Source organism: Eucyclogobius newberryi, unplaced genomic scaffold (assembly GCF_026437365.1).
Source record: "Eucyclogobius newberryi isolate DKJ021-1_F unplaced genomic scaffold, fEucNew1.0.hap1 SCAF_2, whole genome shotgun sequence".
Classification (NCBI taxonomy): domain Eukaryota; kingdom Metazoa; phylum Chordata; class Actinopteri; order Gobiiformes; family Gobiidae; genus Eucyclogobius; species Eucyclogobius newberryi.
In genome coordinates, this window is record NW_027315834.1 from 34471926 (window position 1) to 34492255 (window position 20330).

Here is a 20330-nt window from a genome sequence, read left to right on the forward strand (position 1 = left end):
GTAGCACTTGTACATTTATTAATGAAGTTATGTGCTATTTATAACATTATGGAAGGTGAATAGTCCTAAAGAGTCATGGAACAACACTCAACATTTAATAACTATGACACAATTACACCAGCCGGTAACTATAAATAGAACTTATTTTAACTCAAATCTAATCAAATGCATGAGTCACATCAAATCTGATCTCAGTGGATATTTTGTTTAATGATGGCTATTTACATACACAATGGAAATATAATATTGTCCAGAGGTTTATAGCTTATACTAGCTATATATTAGAACGCTTTCATCAAAGACTGGATATTTGTGTGGTAAATCAAAAACAAAGCCAGAGTTGAAAGAAATAAAATAGAACAATTTACAATTAAGGTTACGTGAAATGACTGAAGGCTGAGAAAAGTGACCAGTGAGTGAACTATTACAATCAGTGAATTAACTGTACATTCAATATCAGTGAGAAACATTAGACATTCTACAAAACATGTTTGTTGTGGACACATTAAATTAACCATATGTAACCTGCACTCTTACTGCTTTAAAAAGGAAATTACAATCAAAACAGAACCTGTGTGGCGAATGCCTGTGCACACAGAAGACACACAAGTGTTTGTCCTTCTCAGTTTATGGACAGGCCATGTCTCATGTTTGGCTCAGACCCTGCAGACGTCCAGGCTCACCGAGCTGCTCTGAATCATGATTGTGCAGGAGCTGGGCTTTAGGTAGTGACCGATCATATCAGAGAGAGGACGTTTAAGTTTAATGTGGATTTCATGTCCAATGTTTTCGTCATCAAGAATAAATCAACATTATGATTGTTGTCAGTAAATGTTTATATGTGATTTGAATAGGTTTAGCTCATATCTGGGGACACAGATAGGTCATGTTTATAAAATTTTAAATCACCATCTTACATAGGATTCCTTTCAATATGAAATCTGCCATTCTTAATACATGAAAATTGTCCAAGCATGAAAATAGGGCAGGAATCAGAAATATTTAAAAGATTTTACAAGTTATAAATCAAATGGACCCATTTTGAACCTGCAGAAATGGTTTAAATGTATTCAAATAATCTCCCTTAATGCATCCGTAGAGGCTTTATTCTAAAAGCGAAAAGGTAGAAACTGTGAACCTTTTCTTTTTTTAAACATACAGGATCAAATACATTTCATTAAATTTGTAAAAGCTATACTTTCTGTAACAGCATACTATAGATTGTAAGAAAGTTGTAGCTCCGAGTAACATTTTCTTTGTGCCTTTGATTACAGGAAAAGATTCTCGGCTTCTCAAACAATACTTGAAGTGGTTAATTTCCATATTTTAAATAGTTTCAACAAAGGTCATTTTGTGGGAAGACAATATAACAAGTGGTCCATTCAGATTGTGCATCTGTCCTTCGGTCTGACTGTCCACAGCAAAGACATGGAATATAGAGCTTAGCCATGTTTACTGGATGTCTTCAACATAGTTGGCAGGATAGAGACCCATTTTTCCGTCCTTGAGTCGACCTTTGCACCAGCCCTGGTCATCCTCTTCACCAATTTTTGTGAATTCATCTCCTGAAACAGCAGATTTATTTGGTCAATGACACTTGACAAAATGACATGATTAACATTAGTTAAATGTGTGTAAACTTGCCAGCTTTGAAACTGAGCTCATCTTGCTCCTGCCCCTCATAATCATAGAGCGCTCGGACAGACACGGATATCACAGGAGAAGAGGGTTCTTCCTCAAATGGATTTCCGTTTCCATTGGGGGAAAAGGGATTAGCGGTTGTGTCTTCATCAGACCAGTCCGGGGTCTTCTCTGTACTGCTAGCACTAAAACAGAACACATTCACTTAAGCAGGTCTTCAAACACAGAACCAAAGCAGATGGGACATTTACCAGAAATGCAGTACACATAAAAGCTGAGAAAAAAAGTAGAAAGCCAGAAGACACAACCTAAAACCTCACCCAACTAGGAAAGATGTTGAGTTAGCTAAACATATCAGGTTAATTCTAATTGAATAGAAAGAACATGCTTACATGGTGGACCAGACCAACAATACTTCTTGGTGCTGTGCAGTTTAGTTAACAAAATGCTAAAAACCAGGCAAAGTAAATAAAACAGCAAGGAAATGCAACATGAGACAAAAATCATTGAACACACACTTGATTTGACCTGCATGACCAAAAGAGGGAGCCACAGAGACACCAAAGAAAGCTTTCTTCTCAAAGACAAAAGAGAATGAAAAATAACAAGCAGCGCTCAAATGTTTTAGAGTCAGACATATTTCGACATCTTTTCCCTCGTCTATGGAGATCTTTTTTCTCCTCGCCTCTCCATTAGAATAGAAAGTTTAAAGCCATTACTGAGGAATATTACTGGTAAAGCATTCATTTCTCCATGGAGACCAGCAGGTGACAAAAACAAATAACTAACTTTTTAAATGTTTTGCCAATACAAATTATTATACACATTTTATTGTATTATTTATCATTATACATGATTTCGGGGTCTGACTGTATAGTACCAGAAATCCAGCAACAAAACATGTTGGTCTTGTATGCAATGCCATTCGAGTGACCATGCAACAAACCAACCCCGCGTCTACAGGCTAAAGAGAAAGAAAGACAAACTGTCAAGCAAAAAAGGGCAACAAACGACACCCACAACACAAATGAAAGAACAGGAGGCGGGTTTCAAGATGCCGCAAGACAATACGTAGAGTCCTTTTCACCAACATTTTTATTTCTTCTTTATTGACACTGTTGTGGTTGACTGTGGTCTGCACCTCCTCCTCCGCCTCATCTTCATCAAAGGGGTTTGTGCCCACCGGTTCAGTTATGGTGGGCATGGTGACGCTGACAACACGAGACACAGTGAGACCAAAGTTCATATGACGGGAATGAGGCAAAAGCTGCAGATATTTAGGTGATGTAATGTCCTCTGCAGAGAGCAACATATCTTGTATTAACTGTAGTTTAGACCTCTTTAAACTAGGGATGTCACAATGTCAAATTTTAGTGTTACGAATATTGTGAGAAGAAACCTCCCAATTTCAAGATCAATCATCGATACAATTTGAAATCCTTCATTCACATTCATCGTCTATAAGATTAGACCGTTCCACCAATGCCTGACCAGCTTCTTGAAAGAAAGGTTAGGGAGACATTTTAAAAAGCACTTTACAGTCAGGTTTTTCCATATATAGATAAAATTTATACCCATTTTTGCTGCTAAAACACTCAAATTTGTTTATTTATTTCAGGGACAGAAATAAAAGAACACATTTCTTATGTGAAAGTGCTTTGTGTATTAGTTTATAACTGTGCTCTGAGTTCTCCAAAAAATAAAGTATCCTGGATGTGTTTAAACTGTGCACCATCTATTAACATCTTCAATGCTGTCTGGTGTTGTAATGGCCCTTAAATGGGAACAATACACTCTACAATTAAAAAAGATGTTGAGGTCAGTTTTACTTCCTGCCATTGTCGCTCTGATCCAAGGCACACTCCCTATTCACTCTCTGGCCATTGGGCACTGAAGCAACACAGTAGAACTGTGAACGCCTTTGTTTGCACTGTTATGTCATCATCTTTGGCTCAGCCTGAGGTTATTACAGTAAACAATACTTATATGGGTGACCGGGATAATGTAACGTTTAGTGGCACGTTCTTGTTGATAAATTTCAAAACATGGACGGACTCACAGCAATGGAACAGAGGTAAAATAGTAAATACTGTAGTATTTACAAATGGTAGCATTTTGTCAATTTGACTCAAGAAAACCCTTTTCTCCTGCAAAGGTCAAAGGTCAAGTGCCTGCCATATCCAACATTCCCCACGTTGACTCCTCTACTCACTCCTTTTTTTCTCATGATGTAAACATATGACCCCAGCAGCAGCCATGTCAGCTGACTCATGTACTTGTATATACAATAAACTTGTTAATGTTACAACATTGTTTACTTGGATTTGTACTTATGTCCTAATTGTTATTAAAATTCACCATTGTTGTCATTAAAACAAACCATTGTAGTCATTAGAACAAACTATTGTAATTTACTCGTATTGTAAAGCCATTGCTTTCCTGATTTGGTAACAACACACAGTATATTGCACTAATATAAAAGTGTATTCTGAAATAAATAACCCATTAGGGATGTATAATTAAGCGTTTTCAACACCACAACTCTTCCACAAATAATTCTGCACATAGACCCCTGACCATTTCTCAGCTCACCACGGCCCCCAGCAGGAGATGTTGAAGAAATGTTTTGTGTTTCCATGGTAACTGCAGTTCAACTCAGCGTCTGGAGTGACTTGCGTAATTTTATGAGCATTCCTGAAGATCAGCACCCTCTACTGATATCTCAGGTGTGCAAAGATTTAAATTAGGAGTGTTTTCTACCAGTTGCAGAAGACAATGATGCCCTAAAGGAGGCAGGCATATCACCCATCATAATGTAATTACCTCCTGTTGTGTGAAGCACTTTGCATTGTCTTGTGTACAAATTGTGCTCTACAAATAAACTTGCCTTGCCTTAATGTTAACTATAACGGTCAAAAATGATTTTAACACATTTCACATATAGATATTTAGATAATATTTAGGTAAGATTTGGTATTTTTACAGATTAGTGAAATGTTTTACACCTTTTCCTAGTTTGCCAATTTTTCTTTACTTAATTTGACTTGATTGCAATATCTGGAACAATAAAAACATATAGGAACGAGGGACACTACAACAGAGACTAGTGACTGTTAATTAATTCATGGGGTGTTTACTTGTATATTATTGAGATATTTGTATTGTAAAGTCTAGCCTTTTGTGATGCACTGTTCTTTGGTTTTTGACGTTTACCTGCTACTGGTCTTCACAGGCTGATCGGATCCTGTTTGACTGATCCCCGTCAGCGTCACTCCCTCAGACGACCTCTTCTTTGTCTCTCGTCTGCTCAGAGTCCGGTTCAGATCTATGGACCAGTCCTAGAGAGCGCACACACATCACGCACTTATGAGATGCTCAACAACCACACAAGAAAACTAACAAAGTGGAAAAGGCTTTATTCACTGCAAAACAGACACACAGAGACACACGGAGACACACGGAGACACACGGAGACACACGGAGACACACGGAGACACACAGAGACACACAGAGACACACGGAGACACACGGAGACACACGGAGACACACAGAGACACACCCCTTTATGAACATGTAAAGCTTGTTTGGAGATTGGAAACCACGTGCCCGTGTCCCGCGTACACAGTAAGAGTGCATGTTTTTCCAAGGTAATTTTAGCAATAAAAAGCACCTATATTTGAATAAATGTGCAATATATAAAACGCCATACGGAGGCAATGCTACATCTCCACGGGAACATCCCAACAGAAAAGTTACTCAATGCATCTTTAACTCCTACAAAGAGGATATCCCAAATGCCATCTGAGCTGTGAAAGGGAAGAACATACTACTGTATATTTAAGATAAGATGAAGGTAATACGTGCAAAATCCAAGTTGTCTTTTAAAAATAATAACATCACAACAACCACTTCAACCACAGAGGAACTGGAGCAGAGAAAATAGATTGTAGTGTAAAAATAGCCACCCTGCTATGAAACACTCACTAAAATGGACCTTCTTTTAAAGGAGCGAGGCACGGATAAATCCAAATTCTGTCAAAGATGTGCAAGTTTAAGTTAAAATATAAACACACAGTACTACTATAGTACTAGTACTAGTACTAGTAGTACTAGTAGTAGTAGTACTAGTAGTAGTAGTAGTAGTAGTAGTAGTAGTACCGATTTCTATTGGCCAAATAAATTCCCCATGAGTAAATTTAGAACAACATTCTAGATGCAGCATGAAGTGCCCTGAAGGAAACCCAAAATAGTGCAGTGATGGTATTAAATACCTCAAACTGTGGCCAGTTCATGGGCATGCCTGGACCATGGTTTGACCGGAACCATTTCAGGTCGTCTTCAGCATCAATAGCAGAAATCGTGTCTTCCAGCGTGTGATAGACTGTCTGAAATCTGCAAGCATTTACAAGATTGGCATCTTTAGTTTGGTAGTCTTTCCTTTACAGGAACAAACATAGGCTTGGCTCTCTGACTTGTGATTGGTGGATAGGTCCAGATGTTGTTTGACTTCCAGAATTAGGTCTTTAAAAAAGCAGATGCGTTTGTCCTCAAACTGCTGCCACTGCTCGAACACTTGCTCCATGTTCTCCATGTACTGAGGGGTCAGCTTGTCCAGCTCCTCCAGGGACTTCTCATAGCGCTCCTTTGTCTGTACAGGACGTACACTATTAGTATACATATACAATGCAGAAATTGTCATTACAATATTGATCATTAGGTGCACAATTACCTTTTGTGCCTCCTGTTGACACTTCTCAAGCTTTTCCTGCAGTTTTTTCTGAGCCTCGGGATTGTTGTTGCTTTCCAGTTTGCTGTTGGTTTCTCTGCTCGCTGCCAGCTTCTCTTCTTTACAAGCCGAGTGATAGGTCTTTTTCATAGTCTCCACCTAAGAAAATGGACAGTATTTATGTAAAATAACACCGTTATGGATCACATGCAAAGGTAGGTACATTAGCTTCACCTGATGCCCTTCCCAACCCATTATCAAAGTATAGAAGGCACTGCAATTCATGGCAGCTATAATGAGGTTGTTACAACTGTATGTAGGTTGAAAAAGGACAAACACCACGAATATGAGTATTTTGGCAAAAACACTGATATTAGTTTACTTCATTCACTTAGAGAGATACAAATACTGCACTGTACATCGAGTAGAGCAAATGTCTGCAGCTGAGTGTATGTGTGCCTCTATTGACACATGGAGCTTGTATTAACCATGACAAACTAATTTTCCTGATGAGTTAATTAGCCTCATTTCCACAACAGCCCACTACTTGTCCCCATTTGACTGGTTAATCAATAAACCACAGCGGCAGAAACACTTTATTGTTCTACAGAGCGGCACAAGGATGTCACCACCCAACGTGACATCACTGAAAAGGAAGTCGCAACAAGTTGTTTGCAAAAGTTTTTGGCTTTGAACGGACAAAAACATGTACGTGCTTGCTCAAATACAAGTGCACAAAGCGGAATGTGAGGGCTGCCAGACTGTTCAAATGAAAGTCAGATAGGAAATTAGAGTGACCTGATTTTGAAGGTTGCCTCGAGCCACTGACAGGGATTTGGAAACAATGTGCATTCACAGACAAAGTACAGTTAATTAGACAAACTGCACTTTAGGCAGAGATGGGTAGTGTTTATAAAAGTATATATTGTACAGTTTTCTACTCCTAATATTAAAGCAACACTGTACATCTGTCTGAAGGTGGCACGTCACCTGCATGAAAATAGAAAATTAAAACCATACTTAGGAACATTCTCCATGGAGATAGGTTTCATGCCACAATGAACAACATATCCATGGAGACAAACTGGTGGAGGCTACTCCAGCTATGCAAGTCAAGTTTAAGAAGATTCAAGCCCGCTCACAGTAAGGACACATTTCCTGTGCTTTTCAGTGCAATGAAAACATCCATAACCAAAAAACAGTTGATGAGATAACTGGGAGTACTCGCTGGATCACTTGTGGTGAAGCAGATGCTCTTTGTAGGATCAGGATCTGGGCAGACACAGTTTAACAACAGGAGAAACACATCTGTGTGTAGAATTAAATCTAGTTTTGTGCTTCGACTCGTGGACAAGTCTTCATCAGGGCACTTCGTTGTCAACAGGTGCATGACGAGTATTTAAAGTCAAGGTCATGTGACTACAGAGACGCATGCATACACGGTCAAATGATCAATATACAATCAAGCCACTTACGAATAGTGAATTAACCAATCAAAAACAGGGCTAGTTTGTTTAAAGTGTGACAAATATTAAACTATGTATTGTTGAATATTTGCCACACAAATGTTCAAGGTGTAAATATTATAATAGAAACACAAAAAATACATTAAAATGGTGGTGCGATGGATTTCAAATTCAGCCAAAGGTCTAAAGTCCAAGATGTACAACTACAGAAGGTGGCGTTAATGTAACACTTGGATACCTACTGCCATAAAACACCAAAGAAGAAGATGACTCGTCCATGAGTCAAAGCACATTGGCGTTTGAATGAACTAGATTTATTTTTACACACTTATCAGAGTGCCATAGATCTGTTCTTCTGTTATAAAACTATACTTTAAAATCTTTAGCCTGACACTCTGGGGCTTTAAAATTGAAGTTCTCTTGGAAATACTTTACGCATAGTAAAGATTTTGTTATCTCTTCACATTGTGAGTAATTCTATAAGTTACAAAAGCTTTATGTTGACAGTACAACATGATTTGTATATACAATAAAGTCCAGCAAATACAATGAAGCCCAGAGGCCTAGGAGGGGCATTCGATGCTGCTTGCATCTTTAATTACAATTATTCTTACTTGAGGAGTAGTTTACTTTTTATTCTTGAGTAATACTTTGAACCACTACTTTTTTCTTCGACTTGAGTAATATTATTTTGAATGGTACTTTTGGCTCCTCCTCCCACCCCTGATATTTCCACCATGTTTCGTTTACTTTAGCAGATCACTATGCATACGAATAACAACAAAGATTAGTCATGTGAATTGTCATAACTCAAAGAGGAAATATATAGCCATGACCACAACATTTAATTCAGTTGACTTATTCCAGGGCTGGCCATGGCTCTGTTGATGGAAACGATTTTAAATAGGAAACTACCCATCAGGTGACCATTAATAACAGGCTGGACCTCAAACACACCTCTTTGAGCTTTTTTGCCCAAGGTTTCTGTGCCTTCCTGAAGCCGTCGTCCGCCTCTTTCGTCTCTTTAAATCCCCCGATCATCTGTTTGTGGTAAGCGTCGCGCTGCCAGTTCTTTAGCTTCTCGTAGTCTTCTCCCATCAGCGCCGCCTTCACTTCCATGTGCAACTCACTGACTTTTTCTGCTTCGGTGCACAACGCTGACCAAGCACTCTCCAGTGTGCCATACTGAGGGCCTGAGATGGACATAATAATGGCATGATTTCACTTTTAGTATCGTTTTAATCCATAGTTATAACTGAACATGGCATAAAATACTATCCCTGGCCATGCACATCAATAAACGTTGTTCTCATTGTCTTACCTTTATCGATGAGTTGCCGCCACCTCTTGCCCCATTCTGTGAGCTGCTGTGCATAGGATTTTTCAATACGTGCTCGTTCATGGAGGCAGTTCATCAGATCACTGCAAAGTCTATGGCCATCGTCTACCCGCTTCACTGTGCGCTTGTAGTTCCCCACCTGTGTCAGGAAAACAGGCATTTATTGAAGGTGAAAAGGGATAAATAATGAAAAAAGATGCAAATGTGTTTTACTCGCCTCCCAGAAGCTGTCGCTGGACACATCGATCATGGAGCCATCCATGGAGCCCGACATCTCTGCTGCCCTTATGTACACTCGGCGTGCAGGGCCTGGAAAGACAACCATGTATCAAGTCTGGTTAATTTATGAAAATATGCACTGCATTATAACTGTACATGTATATAAGGAAATATGCCTCCTTGACATGACGAACAATTGGTTGAGATATGATTGAAAAAATATTAAGAAGACAACCAAGCTATAAAACCACATTTAAAGTAAGAATTTAGAACTAAACACGGACAAGATTTTAGCCAGATTTTGTTACACACTTGTGCTGAACATGTTTGTAAAGACTGAACAAATATATAATAATCATGATTTTGATTGCAATTGGCAGGCACTATTGTAATCGTAATTGTAGAGATTATTTTGAGAAAGTGCTCTGCGTGTACACAAGAACCATAGCGTCCGGTCAAGTCCTTCTCACAAAATACAGTTCACAAAAGCTGATGCACATGTTGGCTGTCATTGCACAATGTGAACTGCTGACACTGAAACTAAGTATACGAAAATTATTTCCTGCAAAGCGGAAAGGGGACACATCCTCTTCCCTCACACAGCCTCAAACGTGACCCGTCAGTCCAACAAACACCTGGAGCATGCACAGAGAAAGCATTTTGTCTTCATTTACCACCTGGATCTGCTGCCATCAGAGAAGAGGAGCAGGGTCAGAGGATGGGGCATGATTAATTCTATTTTTTAATACAAAAAATGTGCAATACAAAATGTGTTTCATAGAAAACTTAAATTGCCTTTATTGAAAAAAATATCTAAATAATTAGTATTATATTCCACACAGTTACGACTTCCTGTGTCGTGCAGCGTTAGAGAAGGAGTGAGGGGAGTGATCTGGTTTGATAATCTCAGCAGCAGGTGGGTGTTCTCAATCCCAACCCATGATAAAGAGTCTGCAGAGGCTGCTCCAACTGAGGCTGGGCTGCACGGAGAATCAGACAGAGGCCAAATAGACCAGGGTCCCGAGCCACAGGAGGCGGCTTCCGTTTTCTTTCAGGCCGAGTTTACAGATGGGCTTGTGTTAGACCGCGCTCTCGTCCTGCGCCAACAGTAACTCTTTATTAAGACTTCAGTTTATGTAGTCCGCGGCCCTCCCACTCATCTCTCTTCCTCTGAACTTATAATACAGCTTTGCAATAAATCAGATTTGAATCATTACCTCAATCAATTACAGAAAATGTGAAGTCAAAAAGCAATTAAATTAGTTTGTTAAAGGAGCTCATACTGTCCCTCAAAATATGGAGCAAAGCCATTCAATCTACTATTGTTTATTAGTTAGTATTGGTTCAAATTATGACTAATAACAGTGATTACATGAGTAGTTCTAACTTACACAGACACTGCCTGACCTTCCTCTCAGGCAGGAGCAGTGCTGGAGAATTGTAAGCAAATATATGCAGATGAGGGCGGCGGACTGTGGTCAGTTTTCAAACAGTCAAACACGAGCTCACTCCATGCACAGTGTTTTGAACATTTGGATGTGTTTATCACGTGTTTATCACATGTTTATCAGTAAAACCAAAGAAATTACAGCTCATCTTTGAAAAAAAAAACTTAAAATATTTGAACCACCATAAAGTTTGGAAATACGTTTACCAACAGGTTTTTCGGTGTAGGTCAAAAGAAAAAAACGATTACAAAAAACAGCCTGTGTTCAATATAATCTTTCACTAACAGTCATTAAAAGGAAGGAAACTTAAAAGGAAAGAAACAACAAAGCTAAACGCTACATTGGGGGACGAGTTTCACAAATTGAAACGTTTTTCTTTTAACTGCTGTGGTTTAAACTCAGACACACCAGATGTTGTCTGTCATTGCGTCCAGAGAACTGCCACTGTTTACATGTGAAGCCTCGTACATGTTCTTATCTATAACAGGAAATATTCTAAATATGTTGCTCACATCAAGTTTCACTGTCATTGTTTCACTCTAGTATTGTTCCGAAATAAAGAACAAGACCAGTAACACAAGTAACCATGAATAATCCTCAGTCAATGACATTCCCTCACAAGAAGATAGCAACTTTAAAGCTGCACTATGTAACTTTTCTGATAGAGGGTCAGCCACCTTATGTATTTGCATGGAATCTTCCTCAGAATGGCATTAAACTCATCCATCATTCTAGCATTTACTCAAGTACAAGTGGTTTGAATGCATTGTTTCTGTGAGTGAGCTCGCCTTTCCATAGACCGGACTTGCTCATCTCTATAGAGACGTTTAATGTCACGCTGTGGAACATACAGCCAAAGTCAAAGCAATAACGTTTTCATGAAGGGAAGCAAGTGGCATACTGCACCTTCAAACAATAATATATCAGGTGTCAGGAGACTGTTTTCCCTTTTAAAACATTTACATACCATATCAAAGTAAAGTTTCTGCAATTATAAATGGCTCCAAGTCATAAACCAAAGTGGCCAACATCATGATATTATGTGCTATGTGTGGTAAGTGTTTCCTTTTGTCAGTCTGGTCGTCGTTCAGCTGTCTATATTCCACAGACAGATGAACAGGCTACAAATACCGCGACTAAACTTCCAAGACAAATCTATATATAAAACTTCTATAGCGGGCTGGAGAGAAGTGGCTGATATCCCAAATTAAAGAGGATGTGAAAGTTTCAAAAGGCTGTGAAAACTATTACTAAAACCCCAAGAACAGAAGTGAATACCGGTACTGGAAATGTGTAAAACAAAACAAAAAAAAAACACAAAAAGTCAAGTCATTTTTTTATTTTTTAGGTCTGATGTGTTAACGCATGGAAAAAACCTTGCCTTGACTCTGTAGGACTGTTGGCCGGCTGAACGCAGCTTGACCCAGAACTGTAAACAAAGCTTGGACCATGAAGGGTCTAAAGTCCTCTTACAATCTGTGCTCTGCAAACTTCAAGTATGTTCAACTTCATCAACGCAAACACAAGAATACGTTAATTTCAAAAACAACTATTGACCATGAAAAGATTGTTTGCAAATGATTCAAGACCAATCAGATAAAACTACGTACAAAATAGCATAAATTGAAGACATAATGTAAACCTAAACTTTGGCGAGTTCCCACGCGATCATGAACCAAGAAAAGAAATAAAAAATATGATGAATTACACATGGCAGCCCTTGATTATGTTGATTTATACTCGAACGGACTCAAGCAGTTAGTATATTTCTGAATGCCAACATGAGGGAACTCAAGCAATCTGCCCGCTTCTGAGCGTTCACACTTCACTGCGATTGGTTAAACGCACCTGTCACTCAAACTCACAGCATTCAGAGACAGACCAATAGGAGTGGGTGGTTATTATTGTGTTAGAGCTCCAAGCTGCTTTAAAAAGAAAAACACAAAATCATGAAGATCTCACAAAAATAGCAGATGATCTCGATATCAGATCACAATTCAACAATTCAACAGCCCGACAATTAATTGACATTAACTGAGCATTATGAGCACACAACCTAGAGCCCTTCACCCTCTAACTGGAAGGTTGGCAGTTAAATTCTCTACAAAAAATGCATACTACCATTGTGTCCTTGGCAAGGCACCCTTCTTATAGTTTGGAGATAAAAGCTTCAGAATGTCTGCAAACGCTGACTCTGAAAGGTGGATATGACTTATGACACTCGAAAATCACTACATAAATCCACATTTTAATTACTGCATCATCATCATAGCCAGATAGGACTTGGGCCCAGGTCCAGATTCACCTTTGCTGACTGAACAGACAGTTTCCCCTGGAGTCCCTTTACCACCCGCTTTCACACAGCTGACATGCACATGCACGCCTCCACTGATGAGGTTTATTTATGTTTGCCCCGTAAAGTTACAGTCCGCACCACAGCACACACACGACACCAACAAAGTCTGGGATGAAGTTTGTTTTTTCCCCAAACACATGGGTGAAAAAGAGCAGCTGCTTTCTCACAATGTCATTCACCAGATTGTACAAGGACAAACTTGGATTTATGTTGACCAGGCAGCCAGATTTATCGCTGGAAAAATAGTTTGTTAATCTTATCTTACAAATAAATGTATGACGTACAGGTAACGGCACAACAAAAAAGTCTCATAAAGAGCTAAAGCTAAGCGGATCCTTCAATATTGCACTTTCACAGCAGGCAATGTGAGGGAACAGAGTAACACAAACCTAAGGGTCAACTTTTTCCATGGAAATACCAATGACAGCCTTTGCTTTTTATCTGTCAATTAACTTAGGATTGTATTAACCGTAGGAAGTAAGCAAGAGTCACTACAATGCACAATAAACCACTGAAAAATTCAAATACGAATAGATTGAATAATATTTGACTAAAGGAGACACATTATGCTTTGTTTTGACCACTTTAGTGAAGCATTAACGTCAGTCCTTAAGAAGAGAACACTGCACAAAATGTGACTGGTCCTTTACAGGTTTATTGCTTTTCATATCTATTACACTAAAATTATCTTGTGTAAAAATACAATGATGTACCACAACTAGACTGTTCACTTGTTTGTTTGTTTTTAGGGAGAAAGCTTTATGAAACAAGCTTTTGCAACGAACTATCAAATCCAAATAAAACAAATTTAAGTTATATTAATTAAAACAACATTTGTTTACATACATTTTCATTACTTGACCAACATTTGCATGACATTTCATTTTCTAGAGTTTAATTAGCTGTTACCATAGAAGCCAAGCCAATGCATCCGTGGCACTGGGTTAACTGGAGTCCAAACACAGATAGGTTGAAAAAAAATTGCTCATGGACAGTTGAAAACAATGGCATTTGTTCCACACTTTCAGGTATTTTCCAGTGGATCAGCCAACAGCCCAGAGACCAACACATAATGGAGGGAACTCTATTACATGAGGGCCCAGGACGTCACTCATGGTCCATTTTACTGTACATCCTGTGGAGGCACATGTCCAGTGTGAAGCGGTGGACTTTTCAGGAGCTGGTCAGACTCATGTGGCAACTCTGTGACCCTCATGTACGAGGAACACTGATACAGTGACTTGAATTAGTGAATGACTTCTGTGTTTCATTTTTCAAAACATGATTTGAAAAACAAGATATTCTATTATTGTGCACTGTAGAAATACTTTTCTTTATTCAATATATACAGTCTTGGGCTGTTTGATGGTAAGATAGTATGTCAGAAAACTTTACACTTTATACTTTACACTAAACTTTATACTCTCTCAAATAAATGTATAATTACGTGACACTGAAAACCAATCAGACTTTGTCAAAACGACTTGCTAATTACTTTAATCTGCGATGTTGACTTGCTGTAGCCTACAGCTCGTATTGCCTGATGAGTTTTACCAATTATTTTTTAATTAAAAGGCAAGTTTAAAGTGTCGTTATGAACAGTCACTAGTTAACAAAGATCAATACATTCAATAAGATAAACATGTAAATAAATATTCAAGCTACTATGAGTTTAAGGAGGGCTGCAGACAGAGGCCCAAAGTCAAACTATTTTAAAGTCTTGTATTATTCCATTGCTTCTTGTATAAGGCTGTGCTATTAAATCAATATTTAATCAAGACTTTCAGTAAAAAGCATCTGGTGTGGAGCAGAATTCAAAGTTTTGAAGAAGAAACTTGACCATTTTTTGTGTTGAAATGCAATGATTAAAAGTAATTCTTATTTATGTACAGGAAATTATTACTGAAAGCAAAACAAAAATTAACTGAACTTTTGGTATACATACGCACAGTTTAAAGCATGAGAAAATAGCACGTGACACATTATACAAAGCAAGAGACAACTGTTGTGGCCCACTTTTATGGAAATGCACTATATACCGTATTTCCGGACTATAAGTCGCACCGGACGCACCAGCCAAAAAAATGCATAAGAGAAGAAAAAAAACATATATAAGTTGCACAGGAGTATGAAATAAGGTTGCAAGGGTGAAAATAACAAATAATTTAACATAAGTCGCTCCGGAGTATAAGTATATACAGGGCCGGCCCAGCCTATAAGCGAACTAAGCAGCCGCGTAGGGCCCCGAGGCGTTAGTAGGGCCCCCAATCTGGCAACCCGTCTTATGAGAAGTGCAAGCGCAGCGTGCGCCACTAGTGTAGTAGCGCTGCTGGCGCGGCAGCGCACACAGCGGTAACATATAACGCACAAACCGCGTTTATTTGTAATGACAATCTGGCAACCAAGACACCAAACCTGCGCTGATTGGTCAACTTCATTGTGCGCGAGGAGCTCGAGAGCAAAACATAAACACAACACAACGTGGTCCCTGCGTGGTCCTCATGTCCAGAGGAATACATCCCCCCGATGCCGAAAAACGAAAGAAGAAACTTCTTGACGATGTAAAGAAACTGCAAACTCAACAACACTCTCCAGGTATTGAACTTCTCTTACAAAGAGACGGTTAATGCTGCTGTTTGAAACAACACGATTCTGTCACATTAGTTCGCTCAGGCTGGAGGCGACGAGAGCTCTGCCCCGCGCACAATATGTGTCTGAATGAAAGATAATAAGCTTAACATTTACACCAGCCCCGTAGTGTGAGCTGCAGGTGAGGCCGGTGAGGGGCCTCTATGGCCCGGGTCACTAAGAGGCGGGGATCCGGTCCGGACGAGCGCCGTCTCGTCCAGAACCTCTGACGTGAGACTTTGGAGTGAACAGTGTGCGGCCCTGTCCCGGGCCCCTGTCCCGGGCCCCTGTGCAGCCTCAGTTAGAGATGAGCGGTTTGAGTTTGCGTCCCTCTCTCTCATCACCATGTGTGAGATCAATCGTGACTCGTGATGTCTGTTTTACTTTGACTTCTTAAAGTGCAATGAGAGGAATGTAAAGGTCCAGTGTGTGGTGTTCTGATCAGAACAAACATTTCTATTGTAATTAACTTTTAATAGAGCAATAAAACATTTCAATTTATTTAAAAAGCATCATTAGACTATTTGTTATAAATTATAATAAATTGATAGTGAAAAATAACCAGACATATTATAATTACGTCTGTTATAGAATAATACTATATATTTTTATACAAAAGTGGCAAAGTTGCAGAAACGCAGTCTCTTCACTATAGCTAGGTTTGGACCTTCACTTCTCCTTCTGTTCATTCTCTGGGAATAACATGTTTGCACTGTTTTATCAGTGTTAATTGTTAATCAAGCAATGCTTATGCTATTTTTTTTATTTAATATAACTTCTTTTGTCACTTTGGCAAGAAGGAACAGTTGGGAGCTGTAAAAGATAAATTAGTAAGGATAACTATTACTTTTACATTTTCAGTTAAAATGAATCAATTTGACCATAATTATTTTTCATAGCCAATATTGTATTGAGTAATTAAGTACACTAATGTATTATATATTATATAATGGCTTTAGTCATTTTCTCCTGGCACAGTTTCATCACATCATCATTTTATAGCATTACAACCTCAATATTTTACTCTTACTTTAGCCGGCTGGACCACATTAAAATGCACCAGAAGACCCAAAAAAGGTCTGAAAATTTCTGGGGGAGGGCCCTCAGACCCCCCCCTGTTCATTCATTTAAACTAATGTGCTAATGTGGCTGTCGACCCTTAACGCCCAAAAACATATCTGGGAGGTGTGTTATTTGTTCAGGGAGTAGAGGTGATGTCAGCGGGATACCAAGTTGCATTGTGGGATTTAAGTTATCAATATTTGAGCTTGTGAGGTGGAGAATAAACTAACTGGCAAACAGATGCCCTGGAGTTTTGGTGCGCTTTGTTTGCGTTGAAGAAAGTTCCCATATGTGAATTGTTTACTGACAATGGCAATAAAACTGATTCTGATGACGTGGTGAGGGGCCCCCAAAAATGTTTTCGCTTAGGGCCCCCTGAAGGCTTGGGCCGGCCCTGAGTATATATATAAAAATGAGTATAAGTCGCTCCCCGGTCAAAACTATGGCGACTTATAGTCCGGAAATTACGGTACACTGTCTGAAATTAGGCGATCGTCTACAAACCAAAGAGGAGCACCAGTTTTTCACATGAGCCACAGGATGAAGGAACATAACTTGTTACTTTCACTACTCCTTTACTATAACAGCAGCAGCCCGTCACCGAAACACAATACTCGATACACATTTGCACATTTAAGAAGTGTTGAAATGGGCACATTACTCAAGCGCGTGTCACTGATGATGAGTAGTGCTTCCTAGTCATTTCCCCCACTACTTTTGACACGGAAAGGAACAAAATACACGTTGCTATGTAGTTTTAAAGGCCATGTAACTTTATAAAAAATAGTTTAATTGTGGATTTCGCACGTGTATTTGACGTCAACCTGCGTCTGCTTCACTGACACACGGTCCTCCCCAAAGGGACACGGAGCAAAAGAAATAAAACGATACACGTTTGCGTATTTCTATATCGTGGTGAAATATATTCGAAAATACCTTAGTTTATCTTTACACGCGAAACCTGCCCCGCCCTTTATCATTCTTACCAATGAAAGGTTTATGTCCGTAAGTAAACAAAGCCTCTTAAACCAAACTCACTAATGGAACTGGGGCCGGAAAACGAGAGACTTTGTTGAATAATTAACAGTTTAAAAGCCTCTGTTGCGGCACAATTTACACAGCCACTGCCTTAATCTCGTCATAGATTATTACAATACCCTTACGAAGCAATTCCAACTAGAATCTACATCTACGATAATTTATTCAGTCGACATTAAATATTGGAAATGACGACACATTTTCGGCAGAACTTTTAATTTTGTCATTGGGAAGTTGTCTACAGCGTTAGCCCGAAGCTTTAAAAGTTAGCCAATTAGCCACATCCCTACCGTTAAAAAAGTTTGACAAAGTACTTTTTAAACGTTTTAGAGCCACTTACCTTTAGCGTGTGTAGTCCGATGGAACGTTAGCAAATGACTTTAGAAATGCAGAGAGTTTTACAGCCTTTTGCTAATCTTTCCGCTGTGTTTTTTCTCCTCAGCGGCACCATCGACTTGTGACTGACACGGGCTGCAGTCTGGGCTGAGCAAGGCAAGGCACATCCGGGAAAACTAAACACAACTGACACAAAGCACTGGACATGTCATGTGAAACAAACCGAACACAACCACGCAAGGATAAAAAACACAAAGTCCATCTGGAAAGTAATACTGTAGTTTTGTAAGAGATTAACTCTGGCATTCAACGCAGAGCCAGATGACTAAATGAAATTATTCGTGGGTTTCAGAACTGTTGCCATAGTGATTAAAAGTTCAAATCTAAACAGTTTTATCTTTTCCTCAAAATGTTGCCTATAATAATATAAAAACCTATGAATAGCACACTTTACACTTTTACTTTGAAAAAACACGTCCATCTATGTCACTTCCGTTAAAAATGCATCTGTTGGATTTATTTTTATTTATAGTCTGTCAACTTCTATTTTGTCTTAACAATAATGTATACATATATATGTGTGTATATATATATATATATATATATATATATATATATATATATATATATATGGTGCAATACCATATATATTTATTTTACCATTATTATTATTATTAGTATTATCTTGTCTTACACTTGCTGTTTTATTTTATTTTATCTTTATTTTTTCCCTCCATTCCTTAATAGGAAATGAGAGTTTTTTGTTTATAAGAGTTTTGTTTATAAGAGTTCTTCTATTAAGAGTGTTTTTTAAACTTCCTATAAGTTATCTGTCCTTTTCCTCTGTATCTACCTGCGTTGCAACAATGAAATTTCCCCATGTGTGGACAATAAAGTCATAAGGCGCGATTACGTCATAAGGCGCTGGTACAGCTGGCAGCCCGGTGTAAACGCTCTCTCTTCTTTCTCACACTTATTGTGCTTTATCTCCTATATTTTGTAAATATAGTTAGTATATTTTTTCTATTTTACTGTACGATAGGGACACGCGCTGGAATAGTTTTTTAATTCAACTGTTTTTGACTTTTTTCGGCTGGATTTCAGCGTTTTTCGTTGCGTTCGTTGTGTTGTTGTGACGTGAGCTAGCTCCGAGCGAGCCCACCAGCCCCCCCCCCCGCGCTCTCCGGCCGCGCTAAAGTACGGCGTGTCGTCGGTACACGTTTATGTACACGTTTATATGAAAGAGGAACTTCACGAACGATCGGGACACGCACTGGAATCGCTTTAAATTAACTTGTTTTGACTTTATTCGGCTGGATTGAGTGTTTTCGTCGTGTCGTTGCGATGTGTCTTGGCTCTGAGTCCCCCGGCTCCGGCCCCGCCCCCCGGCCGGCGCCGTACCGCGTTTCCACAAAGGAGGAACTCATGAAACTGAGGAGAACAGTCGTCTTACCCGGAGATCGTCACGTTATCCCGTCGCAATACTGACCTAACCTAATACTGATGTGCAATTCTGTCATATGTGCAATTGCTGTTGGAATTCATGTGCAATTCATGTGCTGTCGTGACACATATTCATGTGCAATTACTGTCGGGATCACATGCAATGGTATTTATTTATTTGTCTATGGTAGTTTTTATTTATTTATAGGAGATCTTCTACTGAAAGTGTTTTTCAGACTTCCTATAAGTGATCTGTTCTTCTGTATCTACCTCTATCTTCCTGCGTTGCACCAATGAAATTTCCCCATGTGGGACAATAAAGGAATATATCTTATAAAGGAATATCTTATCTTATATTTATATACTCTTGGAGCATAATATGCAATCCAGCCCATGCAATCAATCACAGCAAAAGTAGACTTCTTTTTTTTTTTTTTTTAATTAAAAAAATATATACATTCATTCATTTTCTACCACTTGTTCCCTTTCGGGGTCGCGTGTGACTAGATCCTATCCCAGTGACTTTGGGCCTTAGGCGGGGCGGGGTACACCCTGGACAGTGGCCAACTCGTTGCAAGGCCAACATAGAGACATAGACATTACAGACAACCATTCACTCTCACATTCA

General features: G+C 39.0%; 1 protein-coding gene across 4 annotated transcripts; it reads right to left on the reverse strand.

Annotated features, from left to right (window-relative positions):
• Positions 1-191: 191 nt before the first annotated feature.
• pacsin2 (protein kinase C and casein kinase substrate in neurons 2) lies at positions 192-18417 on the reverse strand. Of its 4 annotated transcripts, XM_072455107.1 has the most exons (12): positions 18264-18417; positions 9390-9481; positions 9155-9311; positions 8791-9026; positions 6371-6526; positions 6114-6289; positions 5913-6033; positions 5626-5673; positions 4855-4979; positions 2733-2852; positions 1645-1826; positions 192-1565 (listed from the first exon to the last, which is right to left on the reverse strand). In XM_072455107.1, exons 2-12 carry the CDS (start codon positions 9444-9446, stop codon positions 1453-1455), a joined length of 1491 nt encoding a protein of 496 aa, XP_072311208.1. In that variant the 5' UTR covers positions 9447-9481; positions 18264-18417; the 3' UTR covers positions 192-1452. The 4 variants fall into 4 exon arrangements, with proteins under 4 accessions (XP_072311208.1, XP_072311210.1, XP_072311209.1 ...); XM_072455109.1 differs by lacking the exon at positions 2733-2852; XM_072455108.1 differs by lacking the exon at positions 5626-5673 and having other exon boundaries at positions 18264-18416.
• Positions 18418-20330: the final 1913 nt, after the last annotated feature.